This window comes from Oncorhynchus masou, chromosome 29 (assembly GCF_036934945.1).
Source record: "Oncorhynchus masou masou isolate Uvic2021 chromosome 29, UVic_Omas_1.1, whole genome shotgun sequence".
NCBI classification, from domain to species: Eukaryota; Metazoa; Chordata; class Actinopteri; order Salmoniformes; family Salmonidae; genus Oncorhynchus; species Oncorhynchus masou.
Genome location: NC_088240.1, coordinates 78330841 through 78349558, shown reverse-complemented (window position 1 = coordinate 78349558; position 18718 = coordinate 78330841). Strand labels below are relative to the sequence as shown.

General features: G+C 42.9%; 1 protein-coding gene across 6 annotated transcripts in view; it reads left to right on the top strand.

The window, feature by feature from the left end:
- LOC135520646 (protein tweety homolog 1-like) overlaps positions 1-18718 on the top strand; it is a 100163-nt gene that overhangs the window by 1005 nt on the left and 80440 nt on the right. For all 6 annotated transcript variants that reach the window (XM_064946354.1, XM_064946353.1, XM_064946355.1 and 3 more), the window contains exons 2-4: positions 13110-13287; positions 16492-16718; positions 18414-18525. In XM_064946354.1, the coding sequence (XP_064802426.1) occupies positions 13153-13287; positions 16492-16718; positions 18414-18525 (474 nt within the window). In that variant the 5' untranslated portion in view covers positions 13110-13152. The remainder of the gene's footprint in view (positions 1-13109; positions 13288-16491; positions 16719-18413; positions 18526-18718) is intronic.

The window sequence follows — 18718 nt, the reverse complement described above, 5'->3', positions numbered from 1 at the left end:
ATGTTCAATGATGGAAAGTGGAGAGAAGCCTGGGTTTTACATCAAATGTTTGGATTTTTACGCAATGTCTGTGCATTGGCTGATGTTGAAATTAGGAAATTATTTATGAAACATTGAGGTTGAACCATGTTAGTTTGATTCATTATGTTTTGTCAATCTCTACTTTATCATAGTTGATAAGAGATTTTATTTATATTAATAAAATATCACATTGTATGTCACTGAATAGTTTGCTTAGCTTCATCTTCAGCAACCTCTCTCAAATGCTACATTTGACTTTTTGCAAGCTTCTAAATGAGATTGCTAGTGTGGGAGCATTTATCCATCCTCTTGGTACTGTATGTTATACTCTTGTACACTCTAAAGCTCCATGTTGGATTTATTGATTCTACAAGCACCGAGTGAGTGCATTCAGCTGCAGGCTAATCTTTCATTGATTTGGGGAAATGTGTGTGTATGGTATGGTTTGGTTTAACTATCCTTGTATCCAAAATTTGGACAAATGTGTAGGTTTTGCAGGTCCCCACAAGTAAAAAGGCTATTTTAGGCTTAGGGTTACAATTAGGATAAGGGTTAGGGAAAATAGCATTTTAAATGTATTTTTGTGTTACCCACAAGGATAGTAAAAGAAACGTGCGTGATCCCAGTGGGACTTTTTTTTTTTACACAACCAAGAATTTCAACTGAAACTTAAATATTAATTTAATAAGAAACAATTCAACCTCTATTGGAGTCTGTGGTTATGAAAAGGAAATGTGTATTTATACACTACCGTTCAAAAATTTGGGGTCACTTAAAAATGTCCTTGTTTTTGAAAAAAGCTCATTTTTTTGTCCATTAAAATATCAAATTGATCAGAAATACAGTGTAGACACTGTTAATGTTGTAAATGACTGTCATTAAATAGTACCCGCCAAGTACCAGTCTCAACGTCAACAGTGAAGAGGCGACTCCGGGATGCTGGCCGTCTAGGCAGAGTTCCTCTGTCCAGGTTCTGTGTTCTTTTGCCCATCTTTATCTTTTATTTTTATTGGCTATTCTGAGATATGGCTTTTTCATTGCAACTCTGCCTAGAAGGCCAACATCCCGGAGTCGCCTCTTCACTGTTGATGTGGAGACTGGTGTTTTGCGGGTACTATTTAATGAAGCTGCCAGTTGAGGACTTGTGAGGCGTCTGTTTCTCAAACGAGACACACTTGTCCTCTTGCTCAGTTGTGCACTAGGGCCTCCCACTCCTCTTTCTATTCTGGTTAAAGCCAGTTTGCGCTGTTTTGTGACAGGAGTAGTACACAGCATTGTACGAGATCTTCAGTTTCTTGGCAATTTCTCGCATGGAATAGCCTATATTTCTCAGAACAAAAATAGACTGATGAGTTTCAGAAGAAATGTTATTTGTTTCTGGCCATTTTGAGCATGTAATCGAACCCACAAATGCTGATGCTCCAGATACTCAATGAGTCTAAAGGTCAGTTTTTTTTTATTGCTTCTTTAATCAGAACAGTTTTCAGCTATGCTAACATAATTGCAAAAGGGTTTTCTAATGATCAATTAGCCTTTTAAAATAAACTTGGATTAGATAACTCAACGTGCCATTGGAACACAGGAGTGATGGTTGCTGATAATGGGCCTCTACGCCTATGTAAATATTCCATCAAATCTGCCGTTTCCAGCTAAAATAGTCATTTACAACATTAATCTCTACAGTGTATTTCTGACAATTGTTATTTTAAATGGACCAAAAAAATTTGATTTTCTTTCAAAACAAGGACATTTCTAAGTGACCCCAAAGTGTTAAACGGTAGTGTAGATACATTACAGTCCTCACACTGAATGGGCCGTTCATGTCCTCACTGACTGAGCTGTGGTGTGTATCACAGGACCATATAACTGTCTCATAAACGGCAATCATTAAGAGTGTCCTTAAGTGGTCGTTAGGGAGACCATTGGGTCTTAACGTGTGGCATGATTTCTGTTGCATGTCATTATTCATACCCAGTGGCACAGAGGAAAGCTGTTGTTTGATGTGTAGTAATGAGAATGTGATGCAATACAGGATAAAGGAGAAGGTGGCTTTACTGTCCAAAGAGGATTTTCTTCCCAGCTGCACATCCTCAGTCTTCCTCATTAACCGCCTTACAAAATGGCCTTGTGGAGAAACATATATTCTGGAGGCTCCCTCAATACAAATAGCTGAGTGACTGTTTCATAACAGAGCCATTCCCAGGGTTGAGTCAGTCAGCTTGGTTCAGTGCAGTGACAGATATTCTACTGTATTCTATCCATTTCTCCTCGGCTTTGTTGTTCCTGAGAGTCTTTGTTGGTTTTGAAGCAGCGAGTGCAAGGCACAGAAGGCTGTGGTGTGAGTTTCCTTCTTCCGTCTCCCTCCTCTCCTTGCTCCCCCTATCACGTGAGTGCGACTCCCCATTATTTTCCTTCAGTTATGCAATGGTAACAAGCTGGCAGGAAGCATCACGTCAACTTGAGCCTGCCTCCCTCTGACGACAACTACTGCTGGACCACTGTTCAACTCAGGCTGCTCCCTCCCTGGGGCCCCCTCAATCCTTTTCTGGGTTCATGTTAGCACTAGTTCCCATTGTTGACACCACATCTGGTTGAGGACAGACAGATTTATGATTGTTACAAATCCCTTTGGCCCTGCAGTCTAGGGGGGATGGAAACGAGACCCGCAACTTAACTCTTGCAAATTATAACAGTGAAAAGTAACAGTGAGAACAACCACAGACAACTTAAGTCTACCTTCAAACACTCATGGTTTATTTTTAAACACACGGTAAAGGGGGGCGGGAAAAGGGGCTGAGCTGGACCCAAGGAAAGAAATAACATTATCCAAAATCACCCCTAAGCTAGACTACCTGCTTCAACAACAGCTAGCTCACTAACCAATAAAATACAGTGGGTGGTCCGCCCAGTTCTAACTAGTGTTTTTTAGGCAATATTTACCTACGGGTAGTGTATGTCCATGGGCGACTTGTCTTGGTACCCCCTTTTCCCACCATCAAACACCATAACAAAACAATACTCACAGGATAATGGACAAAGTGACATGTAATTGCAAAAACAAAAGAGAACTGATTGGGATACTTTTAAACCTGACTATCCTACCGATCCTCGACTTCGGTGATGTCATCTACAAACTTGCTTCCAATACTCTACTCAGCAAACTGGATGCAGTTTATCACAGTGCCATCCGTTTTGTTACTAAAGCATATGCTCTAGTCGGCTGGCCCCCCCGCTACATATTCGTCGCCAGACCCACTGGCTCCAGGTCAAATACAAGTCCATGCTAGGTAAAGCTCCGCCTTATCTCAGTTCACTGGTCACGATGGCAACACCCACCCGTAGCACACGCTCCAGCAGGTGTATCTAACTGATCATCCCTAAAGCCAACACCTCATTTTGGCCGCCTTTCGTTCCAGTTCTCTGCTGCCTGTGACTGGAACGAATTGCAAAAATTGCTGAAGTTGGAGACCTTTACCTCTCTCACCAACTTCAAACCTCTGCTATCTGAGCAGCTAACCATTCGCTGCAGCTGTACATAGTCTATCGGTAAATAGCCCACCCAATTTACCTACCTCATCCCCATACTGTTTTTATTTACTTTTCTGCTCTTTTACACACCAATATCTCTACCTGTACATGACCATCTGATCATTTATCACTCCAGTGTTAATCTGCAAAATTGTAATTATTCGCCTACCTCCTCATGCATTTTGCACACAATGTATATAGACTTTTTTTTCTACTGTGTTATTGACTTGTTAATTGTTTACTCCCATGTGTAACTCTGTGTTGTCTGTTCACACTGCTATGCTTTATCTTGGCCAGGTCGCAGTTTCAAATGAGAACTTGTTCTCAACTAGCCTACCTGGTTAAATAAAGGTGAAATAAATCAATAAAAAAAATAAAAAATAAAAGGTGAAATAAAATAATAATAAAAAAAACCAAGGGAAATGGATGTGATTGGGTAAGGGAAAGGAGCAGGTGTCTCCTGATTGGCAACACCTGTGAATAAGGGAGAAGGAAAGAATATACACACATGATGCATGCAGGATACCTGTATCCGTAACACCCACACCCTTAAAAGAGCAACCCTATAAGGATTGCTACCAAAGTATTTACAAACTATTTACAATGAAGACCAACAAGATCAACAAACAAAGGCAACCTTACGAAACATACAAAAATCATCATTTTTACACAGCAGACAAAGCATCTGCTAAAACATTATCAGAACCCTTTGTGGCTGATCTCCAAATTTATATTTTTGCACAATAACTGCCCAACTCATAAGGCGCTTGTTCTGGTTGTACAGCGGGGCAAAAAAGTCAGCCACCAATTGTGCAAGTCCCCCCACTTAAAAAGATGAGAGGCCAGTAATTTTCATCATAGGTACACTTCAACTATGACAGACAAAATTAGAAGAAAACATCCAGAAAATCACATTGTAGGATTTTTAATTAATTTATTTGCAAATTATGGTGGAAAATAAGTATTTGGTCAATAACAAAAGTTTATCTCAATACTTTGTTTTATACCCTTTGTTGGCAATGACAGAGGTCAAAGGTTTTCTGTAAATCTTCACAAGGTTTTCACACACTGTTGCTGGTATTTATTTTTATTTTTTTACTAGGCAAGTCAGTTAAGAACAAATTCTTATTTTCAATGACTGCCTAGGAACAGTGGGTTAACTACCTGTTCAGGGGCAGAACGACAGATTTGTACCTTGTCAGCTCGGGGATTCGAACTTGCAACCTTTCGGTTACTAGTCCAACGCCATGCAGATCTTCTCTAGAGCAGTGATGTTTTGGGGCTGTTGCTGGGCAACAGACTTTCAACTCCCTCCAAAGATTTTCTATGGGGTTGAGACCTGGAGACTTGCTAGGCCACTCCATATTTTTTTACTTGTGCATAAGGCACATGTTTTGTCCATTTGCAATATGATTTCATAGGAAGTCAAAAGTCAAAGTCAAAAATCACTTTTTCTTTGGCTAAATGCGATAAGAAATTTGACGTGCTCAAAAATCCTGCAGGAATACAAAATTGACTGGCCTAATTAACACAGGATGGCCGGGCAGTGATAGTTGCTCCTTTCCATCACTCATTGTGTTGATTTCATCATGTCTAATTGGTGATGTTTTTTTCACTATAGAATCATATTGCAAATGCTGTTTCAATGGGCATTTACCATCACGAATTTGTCATGCTCAAAAATCCTGCAGGAATGCAAAATTGACTGGCCCGATGAACTCGGGATGGCTGGGCAGTGATTCTGGTTCCTCTCAAGCGCTCGTTAGGGTTGATTTCAGAATGTCACTTTGGTGATGGTACCTCACCAGCAAGTCACTGTCCATCAGTCAATTAGATATCATTCTGACACCAAACTGATACAAACTGACACCAAACCCACTTTTTCCTACTCATTTAGTAGCCAACTATCACATACTTCAGAGCTGGCCCAAAACGCCTTCTGTTCAAACCACAATAAAAACGTAAAACACATAGTTACATTCTAGCTGCGGGTCCAGTTCTGATGTTATGTGTAGGCCTAGCTGAGGCGACCCCGAATCCCAAGTTTTGGCTCGATAGGTGATTTGGTGCCTGAGCAAGACCCTAATTGGTGCTGAAAATCCACTTTTTTCCATGCCTTGAATGAGCTATCGGACAGAAACTTTGGGGTCCGTCTATATGGGCCGAGGCGGTCGCAATGCACCTAGTCTTGCGACTCTGGGACATTTCTAAATGTCGTCATTTTTGTGATGCAAAAATTAATTGAAGTTATTGCAAATGTACGAGGCTGTTTCTCGGTCCAAGAACCTTCTAGAGCCACGTAACTCACCACGCACTATCGACCTGAGGTCTAGAACAGGTTTCTAAAGTTTCGGAACTCTAGGTCTGACGGTTCTTTAAAAGTTCCAACAAGGTTAACTAATGCAGGCAGTGTATGTCTCTACGCACCCCAATGTGTCCCTCCTTCCAAGCTGTGTGTGTGAGTGATTTAGTTTTTCTTTACATTTTATGCGAAAAATGACTTAACAGTTCATGGGGGTTGCCTAATCACACATATGACGTTTTGGAGAGATCTGACTTTTTTAACCCTGTGACACCAATTATGGCACTTCCGATTGGCACAGGAAGCTATAAGTAAACTTACATCCTGATTGGGGTATGCCTTTACAGAATCCTGAATTTTAAGTCTTTACGTTAAGAACTGAGTTATTTGTGGAGGGTTTAGTGAGTGTGTGTGTTATTACAGAAAATCACAAATCTCGCAGAGCTCCGCAGCACACTTTAAAAAGATTTGTATGAACACCCTGCAAATGGATCTGTAACTGTTTAAAAGATATAGATATTTTTGAACATCACCAATTTGACATTGTACGATTTCTCTTAAATGACGATAGATATATGGCTGGTTCTTTTTTTATTGACACCGGAGGCTCCTTGACTTTGACGTGAACCAGAAAAATTATTGCTCTATTTTCATTTTGGACCTTTCACCAAGTTTCGTCTTCGAAGTCTTCCATTTTGGAGATAAGGCCACGTCGTGATTCATGATGTTTTGTACATTTGCAATATGATTCCATTCGCCCTCTTGTGGGATTTATCGGGACAGCGGAAAAATTACCAAAATTTGATTATTTTACAAAAGGGAAACCGAATGTCCGAGAGAGTTCGTTTGATGACTTCCCGGTAGATCCGGCCCTGCCGCACGGCTCGACGCCGTCCGCAAGTTTTACAAATGTTTTCGGACGTCTGGTAAGGGACCGTACATTTGCAATATGCTTTCTCACTAACCATATGGCGAATGTCAAAATGTTCCCTTAAGGTATGCACAGGCTTGGTGTAGGCGCTCACGAAAGCGACTGACGTAGTCCAACACATTCTCATCTCCCACACACAACTCTTGGGACAAAAACAGTTCTTTAAGGACTTTCATTGGTCCTCTCACTGTGTGACCAATCACTAGTTCAGCCGGGCTGAACCCGAGGGACTCCTGTACAGTTTCACAAGCAGCAAACAAAACTAGAGGAACTCCCTCATCCCAATCTTTCTCAGATTCCAAACAATGTTTACATAGTATAGACTTCAGTGTCTGATGCCAACGTTCAAGTGCACCCTGAGACTCTGGGTGATATGCGCTTGACACACGGTGCATAATTGACAGGGATTTTAACACCTGCTTGAAGAGCTTTGATAGGAAATTGGTACCTTGATCATTTTGTACCACCTTAGGTAACCCGAATGTTGTGAAGAATTTTATTAAGTCTTTAGTCACCACCGGAGCTGTAATCTTTTGCAGGGGAATGGCCTCGGGGGATCTTGTTGCCATACACATAATCGTTAACAGAAACTGGTTACCCGATTTTTGTCTTCGGTAATGGTCCAACACAATCAACCACCACATGTTCGAATGGTTCACCTATGACAGGTATTGGACAAAGAGGAGCGGGAGGAATAACTTGATTTTCCTGTTATCTGACATGTGTGGCATGTCCGACAGAACTGAGCCACATCTGGTTTTAAACCTGGCCAAAAGAAATGTTGAAGAACCCGATCATAAGTCTTGGTGATTCCTAAATGACTGGACCACTGGTGATCATGAGCAAGGGATAACACATTTTGTCGAAAGGCTGTAGGAATCACTATTTGGTAAACAGCATTCCAATCTCCGCCTACGTCAACATGGGATGTCCATTTATGCAGGAGGAGATTACCATCAATGAAGAAAGCCACGTTCTTATTCTTTACCTGTTCCAATGAGACAACCCTAGAAAAACATTTAGCAAGCTTGTTGTCAACCTTTTGGTTAGCAATCAGCTGCTCACGAGTGACTGGTAACTGTATTGCATCAGCAATAAGTTCAACATACTTCCCTTGGCTCCTCAGAGGTAGCATACAACCCATCCTCTGGATCAACTTCTTTGAACAGAACAGTGTTCGACAAATCTATCACGTCACCCACTTGTCCCCGCACAAGCGGGGAATACATGTGGATAACTCTGTGCCAGCTCATTGGAGAAGGAGTGGTCACTTTTATCCAATTTTTAAAATTTTTTACCTTTATTTAACTAGGCAAGTCATTTAAGAACAAATTCTTATTTTCAATGACGGCCTAGGAACAGTGGGTTAAATGCCAGTTCAGGGGCAGAACGACAGATTTGTACCTTGTCAGCTCGGGGGTTTGAACTTGCAACCTTCCGGTTACTAGTCCAACGCTCTAACCACTAGGCTACCCTGCCACCTCCATACGGGTACTACCTTTCCTCCGGCAATATCGTTACCCATTATAAAGGTCACACCCTTTACTGGCAACAGGACGTGCCCCCACTCTGAATATTCCACTGATTAACTCAGTGTACACTCAAAGTGCAATGGCACCCTTTACTGGCAACAAAATCCATTTCAATACCCTGAACTAACACACTGGAACCACAGTATGTATTGTCAGATAAGGGCAACACATCAGACAAAATAAACGACTGCGCTGCAACAGTATCTCTAAGGATTTTAACCAGTCGCTGAGCCGCTTCATCATTCGTTAGGGACACAAAACCCTCAAACGAACGGTTCATTATTGCAGTCGGGGACTGGGACTTTCAAACTACAGTTACCCGGAGGCACTTGTTTAGTTTCAGGCCTCACAACCGTACGAATTAGACAACACCTGTTGACGGCTTGGCACGAAGAGGCATCCCTTGTTTGCGTTTTAGGAGGAAGCAATCATTAATCATATGTCCCACCTTATGACAATAGAAACAGGGACACTCATTTTTCGGGCTTGCTTGCTGTACTGCTGGCCGGCTAGGACTAAAAGTAGGCAATTCAGCGGCTCTACTCAGTATGAGCTGAAAACACACTCTTGTGCGTCAACACAAACTCTTCTGCCAACACAGACGCTTCTGACAAGGAGGATAATTTGTTCATTTAGGTAAACTACAATGCCTTCTGGTAAGCAATTTTTATTTATTTAAAAAAAAATTTAAACTTTAATTTAAAAAAAAGATTAGCTCCTGAGAGAGTTGAAATCAGTTACCTTGCTAGCCGCATGCCATTTATCAAAACAGATTTCCCTGGTCTAATTCTAATTCTACATAAGTCTTTCTATGAGACCTAAATCTCTGTCGGTATGCCTCAGGCACAAACTCATAGGCGCATAGAACAGTAGCTTTGACCACTTCCTAATTCAAACTGTCTTCAAGAGGTAGCGCTGACAAAACCTCTTGGGCTTTACCAGTTTACACTGAAGGCACCATACCTCTTCAGGCCATTTCAATGCTACAGCTATACATTAAAAAACACACAAATAGGAGTCAATCTCTGCCGTAGTGCCTTTGGTCAGAGAGTCGATCTGCCTACTAATGTCAAAAGTGTTGGAAGCTCCAGTTGGTGAGGACGCCTCACTAACAGGCACAGCAGGAACGGAGGCTAGCCTCGCTGCCTCTGCCTCCAGTTCCATCTGGCGCATTAACTCCAACTGCCGCTGCTCTTTTTCTGCCTCAATTTTACTCATCTCCAACTGGAGATTTTCTCGCCTAATTTGGGCTCTCTTCCGCCTCCAGTTGGAGCTGTGTCGAACGGACATCCCTCCTGGCATCACCGTTTTGACTGTGAGGAGAGTGGATCAAAATGGGGCAATGTGGCTGGAGCTTTAGCCTCGCCCTCAGCAGCAACATCCCTTACAGGGGTAGTAGACTCAGGCAGCGGTAACACAAGCACCTGCTCTTCCAACAAAACACTTAACACCAGCTGTTTAATCTCCACTTTAAGTAAACTCTGCGGAATCAATACAGTGTAATGGTCAGCCAAGGTCAGTAAATCAACTCTACAACATTTGTCAAAAACCTCCCATGTAGGGTTATCCAAAAAGGATTTCAAATCAAATGTAGCCATTTTGAACTACCACGAAAACACAAGAGCCAACAAATAGCAAACACTAATGCTACAACAGCTTTGACGCTCAACACTGAACTAGACCACTACAACAATTTGCACGAGCGGCATGGGTGTCAGTAAAGACAGATCCCAGATGAGCCCCCACTTATGTTACGAATCCCTTTGGCCCTGCAGTCTAGGGGGGATGGAAACGAGACCCGCAACTTAACTCTTGAAAATTATAACAGTGAAAAGGAACAGTGAGAACAACCACAGACAACTTAAGTCTACCGTCAAACACTCATGGTTTATTTTTAAACACACGGTAAAGGGGGGCGGGAAAAGGGGCTGAGCTGGACCCAAGGAAAGAAATAACATTATCCAAAAACACCCCTAAGCTAGACTACCTGCTTCAACAACAGCTAGCTCACTAACCAATAAAATACAGTGGGTGGTCTGCCCAGTTCTAACTAGTGTTCTTTAGGCAATATTTACCTACGGGTAGTGTATGTCCATGGGCGACTTGTCTTGGTACCACCTTTTCCCACCATCAAACACCATAACAAAACAATACTCACAGGATAATGGACAAAGTGACATGTAGTTGCAAAAACAAAAGAGAGAACTGATTGGGATACTTTTAAACCAAGGGAAAGGGGATGTGATTGGGTAGGGGAAAAGGAGCAGGTGTCTCCTGATTGCCGACTGATTGGCGACTGATTGGCGACACCTGTGAATAAGGGAGAAGGAAAGAAAATACATGCAGGCTACACACAGGATACCTGTAGCCGTAACAATGATATTTGCCAAAAATTGTTAATGTAGACTTTTCCAAGTAACATGAATTGAATTTCAATTCACACTACAGTCTAACCACACAACAACATTCCTATAATTCACCTAATGTGACAACATCCTCTACCACCCTCACAGCTGAATAATTCAAGACTATAACATGAAAAATCCTGTTTGTTGATATACCATCAGAGTCTGGCCATAACAATGTGAGACTACAACAATAACACCAGTTTGTTGACAGCCTCAGGGTGAGGGGATGGACGGCAGTGTGTGCAACCATTCTGCTCCCACTGTTCACAAGTGAAACAGAGTGTTGGCATTGATTTTGTTAGTGACAGTTGGGGGTTTGGAGCCATTAAGGGGAATAGGCTTATTCTAATGAGCTTGGGATTGACTGTCTGGGTTGTCTGTTTAACCCTCTCTGGGCCTGGGATGCCCCAAATCCACATGCACACACACCACACACACACACATCCCAAACAATGACCCCAACACCTGGACTTATTATGTCCATTGAGACGTAATTGATTTGAAATGGCTGCTGCAGTAAAAAGACTGGGTTGATATTTCTAAAATAGTTATAGTTATAGGTCAAATGTGATTCTTGATCATACATTCTTGATCATGTATTTAATATTGTGTAGTGCTTCTATTCAAATGTAGTGTTGTGTGCTCATACAGATGGATCATTAACAAGGCTGAGAATTCATGTGATACAATGCTGAATGTTCTAAACATTCAAAGACAGCAAAACCAAGATAGGAGCCTGGTGCAGAATCCAAATCTAAGAATCCCTCCCTGATAGACGCTATCAAATACACTATTGTCTTTCCTCAACGTTCCTCTGTGTCTCACTGTATGTAGAGCAGTACTGTACAACCCCCTGTCTCTACTCCTCAGCACAACTCCTGTCAATGGTCTAGTCTGTGCTGATCTCATCTCATAGGCTCTCTTGAAACCCTCTTGTCTTCAACTGTAAAACCCTGGTATTCTCTTAATCTGCACAATCAGTGCTGTGGCCCCCTTACCATCCCCCCTCATCCTCTCTTCTTAGCTCTGTGATTGTGGTGTCTATCTGGGATAACCGGATTTCCCTTTGTGTTTACCCTACTTTCTCCCTCTTGGCTGGGCTTGAGGAAGGGAGGGGAAGATGTGTCTCTCAGCAGGGTGTGGTGGTGGAGTTTGGCTACAAAGACTGACCTGTTCTCCCTTGTTTCCCCTCTCTCCTTCCCTTTGGAGGGTGGTTGTGTGAAGTCTGCTACAGTGCATCATTGTTGTAGACCTACTATCTCTTATAGTATCTTCTAATTTCCAGGATGGTTGAGGGGTGTTGTGTAGATAGTTGGTCTGATGGCGGTTGAATCTCCCTCTTGTATTGACCCAACTCTGCCTCTGTTATATAGTGCTGGTTGTGTGGTGTGGCTGAGATTGCCACTGGACCTCCCACTATCTCCCCTACTCTGCTCCCATAGGTTGAGTTGTATGATGAAGTAGGATGTTAGTAGAGATGACAGGGTAGTTGGTTTAGTTGAATTCGAATGGAATTGACCACAACCGTGATCCAAATGTAGATTAGAAGCTGAGCAAAAATAACTAGCAATGTCTGCTCTTGCTCTGTGGTTTCTGCTCCACATGGTTTCAACCTGCATACCTCCTCGCTCCAGATACAAGCCCTTAGGCATAGCTCTGATCTAGGATTAGATTACCTTGACTTTCACAATTCCTTACACAAAACCTCACCTTTAGATCAGAGTCTAGGACAGGGGTGTCAAACTCATTCCACAGAGAACCTAGTTTCTGAAGGTTTTTGTTATTTCCTTTCAATTAAGACCTAGACAACAGGGTGAGGGGAGTTCCTTACTAATTAGTGACCTTAATTCATCAATCAAGTACAAGGGAGGAGCGAAAACCCACAGACACTCAAAACTCTGTGGAATGAGTTTGATGTGGTCTAGGAGAAGACAATGTAAACATCACCTTAGATCAGAATCTAGGAGAAACTTCACATTGTCCTGAACCACCTACAGTAAGTACACTGATTGATGAAATAGGAAGTTTCAGTGAACATGAGCATGTCTGACAACTGTTCAACCATTGGCTGGCTCTCCCACAGACTGGAGGGGGGGTGGTTGGTGAGGTGATGTCCCCTAGTTCCCTCACTCCCTCCGTCCCTTGCTCCCTCCCTCCCTGCCTCCTCAGCAGGGTTGTTCTGAAACATCTTATCTTTCTTCCCTGGCTTCCAGTGTGTAAGAAGGAGTGGTAGACGGACAACATTTCAGTTGCAATAGCCATCACCACATACAGTATAAGGCTTTGTTTACTCATAGTATTTATCTTTGGTCCGCCACTGGTGTGGAAATGTGGAATATGTCTATCACTTACACACCTTTGATATTCTAACCATTCTCTTCTCTTAGTTCCTTTCAACAGGGTGGAGGAGGGGGGGTTAGGCGATAGACTATGGCTGCCATGGCGACCGTGCCCAACTACACCCCTTCGCTATGGGTGAGGATGTGCCACGCCCTCCCCCGGCTGGACCTCACCATGACGATGAGAGACAACCTCTTCATCCCCGACAGCTGGGAGTACCAACAGGTAACAGAAAACGCCCACAGCCAATCACATCCATCACAAACTACAACTGGCCAATCACACAGCATGACTGATTGATTTATCTCAAGTTTTCTCTTGGTTCAAACAACAAGATCGACAATAAAAAACAGCTAAGATTCAATGAAAAATATGTATTGCACTTGGTAAGAATGAGAACCAAGTCTGAAACCGCAATGATACAGAATCCCCCCACCCCTCATGTTAAATACTGCCCCATAAAGATCCCTCTCTGTTTTGCACAGCGACATCTGCAGAATCCTACTGGTATTATTAGAGCATTTAAACAGCTTATTCATGCTAGTGGTGCAAGTGACCTAGTTATTGACAGGGAAATGAGCCCAGACCACTCAGAAGAATCTTGACCTGGATTTCAACTCATCAGAAATATTACTCCACCTGGCTGTCTCTCCTCAAAACTGTTAGCACTTAATTACACTGTTCTGTTCCCATCTCCACCACAGTTCAGTTTACATCCCTCAGCTCCACTAGTGACTCCATCTTATTTCACATTCATTCTCATCATCGGCATGCAATTGTAAAAGTTCCACAGTACGGTTTGAGTAGGATTTGGTTTGAGTGTTTTAATCTGGAGACACTGTAGTAGTAGCAGCAAAATGTTGTATTGTCAAAATGTTTGTTGTGTTGTTGTTCATTTCTAGATTTCACCATTCCCTTCCAGTGGCTCTACGTCCCTACTCCCTATGTCACACACATAGCATGTTAACAACATGTCTATGGTACCTAGAGAGAGATTCTCAAATGATCCGCCAGTAGAGAAAGACAAAATAAATGGAAAGCACTTGGAGAGAGGATGAGTAACGTGAGGAGGTAGTGGGGAACAGAAGACAGGACAGAAAGAGAGAGTAAAAAGGAGAGGATGAGTAACGTGAGGAGGTTGTGGGGAACAGAAGACAGGACAGAAAGAGAGAGAGAGTAAAAAGGAGAGGATGAGTAATGTGAGGAGGTCGTGGGGAACAGAAGACAGGACAGAAAGAGAGAGAGAGTAAAAAGGAGAGGATGAGTAATGTGAGGAGGTCGTGGGGAACAGAAGACAGGACAGAAAGAGAGAGTAAAAAGGAGAGGATGAGTAACGTGAGGAGGTAGTGGGGAACAGAAGACGGGACAGAAAGAGAGAGTAAAAAGGAGTGGATGAGTAACGTGAGGAGGTCGTGGGGAACAGAAGACAGGACAGAAAGAGAGAGAGAGTAAAAAGGAGAGGATGAGTAACGTGAGGAGGTCGTGTGGAACAGAAGACAGGACAGAAAGAGAGAGAGAGTAAAAAGGAGAGGATGAGTAACGTGAGGATGTGGTGGGGAACAGAAGACAGGACAGAAAGAGAGAGTAAAAAGGAGAGGATGAGTAACGTGAGGAGGTCGTGGGGAACAGAAGACAGGACAGAAAGAGAGAGTAAAAAGGAGAGGATGAGTAACGTGAGGAGGTCGTGGGGAACAGAAGACAGGACAGAAAGAGAGAGTAAAAAGGAGAGGATGAGTAACGTGAGGAGGTAGTGGGGAACAGAAGACAGAACAGAAAGAGAGAGTAAAAAGGAGAGGATGAGTAACGTGAGGAGGTCGTGGGGAACAGAAGACAGGACAGAAAGAGAGAGTAAAAAGGAGAGGATGAGTAACGTGAGGAGGTCGTGGGGAACAGAAGACAGAACAGAAAGAGAGAGTAAAAAGGGATAGAGAAAGTGAGGGTGCCAGTGAATGTATTTAAGTAGGTCACAGATTATTAATAGAGTTGCAGTGGCGTGGATAGAAAGAAAGAGAGAGGGGGGGAGAGAGAGGGAGGGTGAGGGGGAGAGAAAGAGGAAAGGTGGAGAGGGAGGGGGGAGAGAGAGAGGGAGGGGGGAAGAGAGGGGGGAGAGGGGGGGAGTGGAGGAGAAAGAAAGTAGGCAAGGGAGGAGGGGGAACATGGATGGGTGGGGGGGCTATAGAGAGCAGGAGAGAGGGATAAGAAAGGGATAAGAGATAAGGTGGAGGAGAGGAAAGGGAGGGAGACAGGCAGATAGAGAGGGATAATGCTGTAGATATGTGTTCTGGCTAAATGCACTCTCCAGTAAAGTTGAGTATGATAGATGTTAGTATGTCAGAGAGCAGGCTGAAGATGAGATGCAGGAGAGATGTGACAGGGGTTTGTAACTTAATGTTCACTACAGCTTGCAGCTGAGGTAGTAGTGTGACGATACAAGGTAGCTTTTAACCCTTAATCATGTTCAGTATGTATGTTAAACAGGTTAAACTGGTTAATGAATGCAGTAGGTATGCTCTTCTGAATGGAGTCATACAGATTAGTGTGCGTGTGCGTGTGCGTGTGTGTGTGTGTGTGTGTGTGTGTGTCTGTGTGTGTGTGTGTGTTCTAATCACCTTTCACTTCCACTGCTTGGGTAGGTAGGACTGTACGCCATTTGTCACGGTGGAATTATAGGGCCAAAGAATATTGTGGTCCTTTGTAGCTCAGTTGGTAGAGCATTGTGCTTGTAATGCCAGGGTAGTGGGTTTGATTCCCGGGACCACCCATATGTAAAATGTATGCATGCATGACGTTAAGTTGCTTTGAATAAAAGTTGTGATTTTAGGTATCACAATATCAACCTGTTATTTAGCTATTTTGCATAAATACACTGTAGGGATTCTTGCAGAATATTGAAGGCTGGGAATGCACTAATGTCCTCATGACTGACACATGCACCTCCCAGCTGCTCTGAATCCCTGTTGTTATCCATAACACAGTATATAGATACATTTACCCAGCCCTAGCTGCTACAGTCTGGCCTCAATATTTGACTCTCAAATGGTGTGCAGGAGGCTCATGGGAGTTTCTGAAATACAATTCTATCCCGCCTGCAAAAATATGTTGAACCAACATTTTATCAATGTCATCTGGCAAAAATTTTAGGTTAATTGTTTGTTTTTTGAAAATGAAGAAATGAAACGTACACAAATTTGAACCAGATTTCCACCGTAAATCAACAACAGAATTTCAAGGGTTGATGTATTCACATGTTAGCAATGCAATTAAATATAAACCGAATATGCACATTGATTTTACGTTATGTCAGGTTTTTGCCCAGGGGGATAATGTTACTTAGAAATGCATTTTCCATTATGCAATCAAGTACAATGACAGTGTTACCATAAGCATCCGTCTGTAAAGGGTTGTGTTTAATTTGATTTATTCTCTCAGACTCTACTGGTCCTCTCTAGTCTCTCGGCCATTGCTCTCGTTCTCTCCCTCCTCGTCATTATCTCCTTCCTCATACACTACTGCTGCTGTCGTCGTGGTGACCGGAGCGAGGGATCTGAGGAAGAGGAGGATGAAGAGGGCAGCACTGGCCATGGATACGGAGGCAAGAAAGGGCGGGGTATCTGCTGCGTCACCTGGGTGTCGGTGGCGGCTGTCACACTGTGCTGGTGAGTAAGAGAGGTTATTGTGACGTCACTGCCAGGGTCAATGTGATGTCATTATGAGGGTCATTGTGACCTTTTTATGCAGGCCATTGGGATGTTGTGATGTCATGAGGGTCATTGTGATGTCCTGTCATCTTTGTGACATCAGTGTCATGAGTGTTGTATTCATGAACTGTGACCAAACCATATGACCATTTGTCACAAGGATAGAGGAAAGGGATCCTTTTTATAACACAGAGGTACCATCTTCTAACTTTCATTATTTCGCAATGGTCCAATAACCATGTGTGAGTTTTGATGGAAGTTATTTTCAGAGCACTGTAGAAAGTAGTGTCCAGTCCCTGCTTTACAATGGGTTAGTATTTTGCTCCCGGCAATATCTGACACAGACAGTTGACCTAACTGACCGTGGTCAAGTTTTCGTTTGACCAGAGGGACCAGGCCACTGAGGTTAGGTGTTTGGGCTTGTGACAGCATGTTTGTGGTTTGGAAATTGATTCGTGGTTTCCTATCACCGTGACGATGATGTCAGAAGTTCCATCTCAGTGTATTGAATCCTCTCTCCTCTGTTCCCTCTCTGGTGACTATGCTGTCATCCACTGTCATGAGGGTGTTTAGTCACGTTGTGACAGGATGTTAATTTTAAGTTTGCATGAGGAGATTGCAGCAGGTATTCAAATCTGACCCTACGAGGTCCGGAGTACTGCTGGTTGTCTGTTCTACCTGATTATTAATTGCACCCACCTGGTGTCCCAGGTCTTAATCAGTCCCTGATTAGAGGAGAAGAATGAAGTGGAACTGGTTTAGCGGTCCAGATTATAATTTGCGGGGTTTACTGAGCCAGATTGGGTTCTCGTATAGAAAACCCACAGTTAAACACCTTCAGTTCTGACACCGCATGATGTTGGATGACCCCTCCCGTCTCAGCAGCATAGCGTTGTCATATGTCACATGTTATCGGATTGCATTGTCAGCCTGAGTTGATGTCACTGCTTTATCAAACAGCACAATGTGCTCCAGATCTGATTTCCGCTTCAGTGATGTCATCATTATGCAGGTGTTTGTGTTATGGTGGTCCTGTTCCCCCCTACGGCCATGATGATGTCATCTCTCTCTCTCTGATACACGACCTTGCTGTTGAGAAGAAAAAGGGGAGACATGTTAGTAGACATCTTAGTTTTAGAAATGCATTGTGGGAAAATCTCAAATTACACTCTATTTTTCAAGTTGTGCATCAGAGCACATATGAGACACACATGATGCTGTCATAGAAAACATACACGTTGGACTGTATGAAACACCCCCTCCTCTTTTTCCCGCTTTCTAATCTGGGTCACATACTTTGTGGGAGATTGGGTCATACCATTGCTCTCGGGTGCGAGGGGATTTGGTGAACATCTGGCCTAAGCTTTAATCTGAATATTTGAATAACAGAGAGATATATATGTGATTATTTTTTATATTTCTAATATCACGCCAACTAAAGACTGCAGATGCAGACACTGCTAAGACTCTTCAAAGCTATCTGTATGTTTTCCTGTGGTCGGTCGTTTGTTCGTTCATTCATCCATTTCTCACATTTCACATCACTCTCACCTGTTCCATCTCGTTGTGTCAAATTCATTTTATATGTACATACAGTACAAACTGAATGAAATATGAATCTCTCTCCCTCAATCCCTGTTCCCCTTTTCGCAGTGTTGCCATAGGCGTTGGTTTCTATGGCAACAGTGAGGCTAATGATGGGATATATCAGTTGACCTCATCTCTTCTCACAGCCAATTACACACTGGCTTCCATCGATCTGCTGGTGAGTACTTCAGCTCCTCCCTCCCAGCAAATTTCAGACATGCACAATATATATGTGTGTGTGTGTGTGTGTATGTGTGAGTGTGTGTGTGTGTGGTAGATATATTGGCGGAGAGGGAGAGAAAGTGGTGTGTAAACTTGTCAGGTGTGATATGGATCTATCTGTCACCATGCGGTCACTCAGTGGTTTGTAT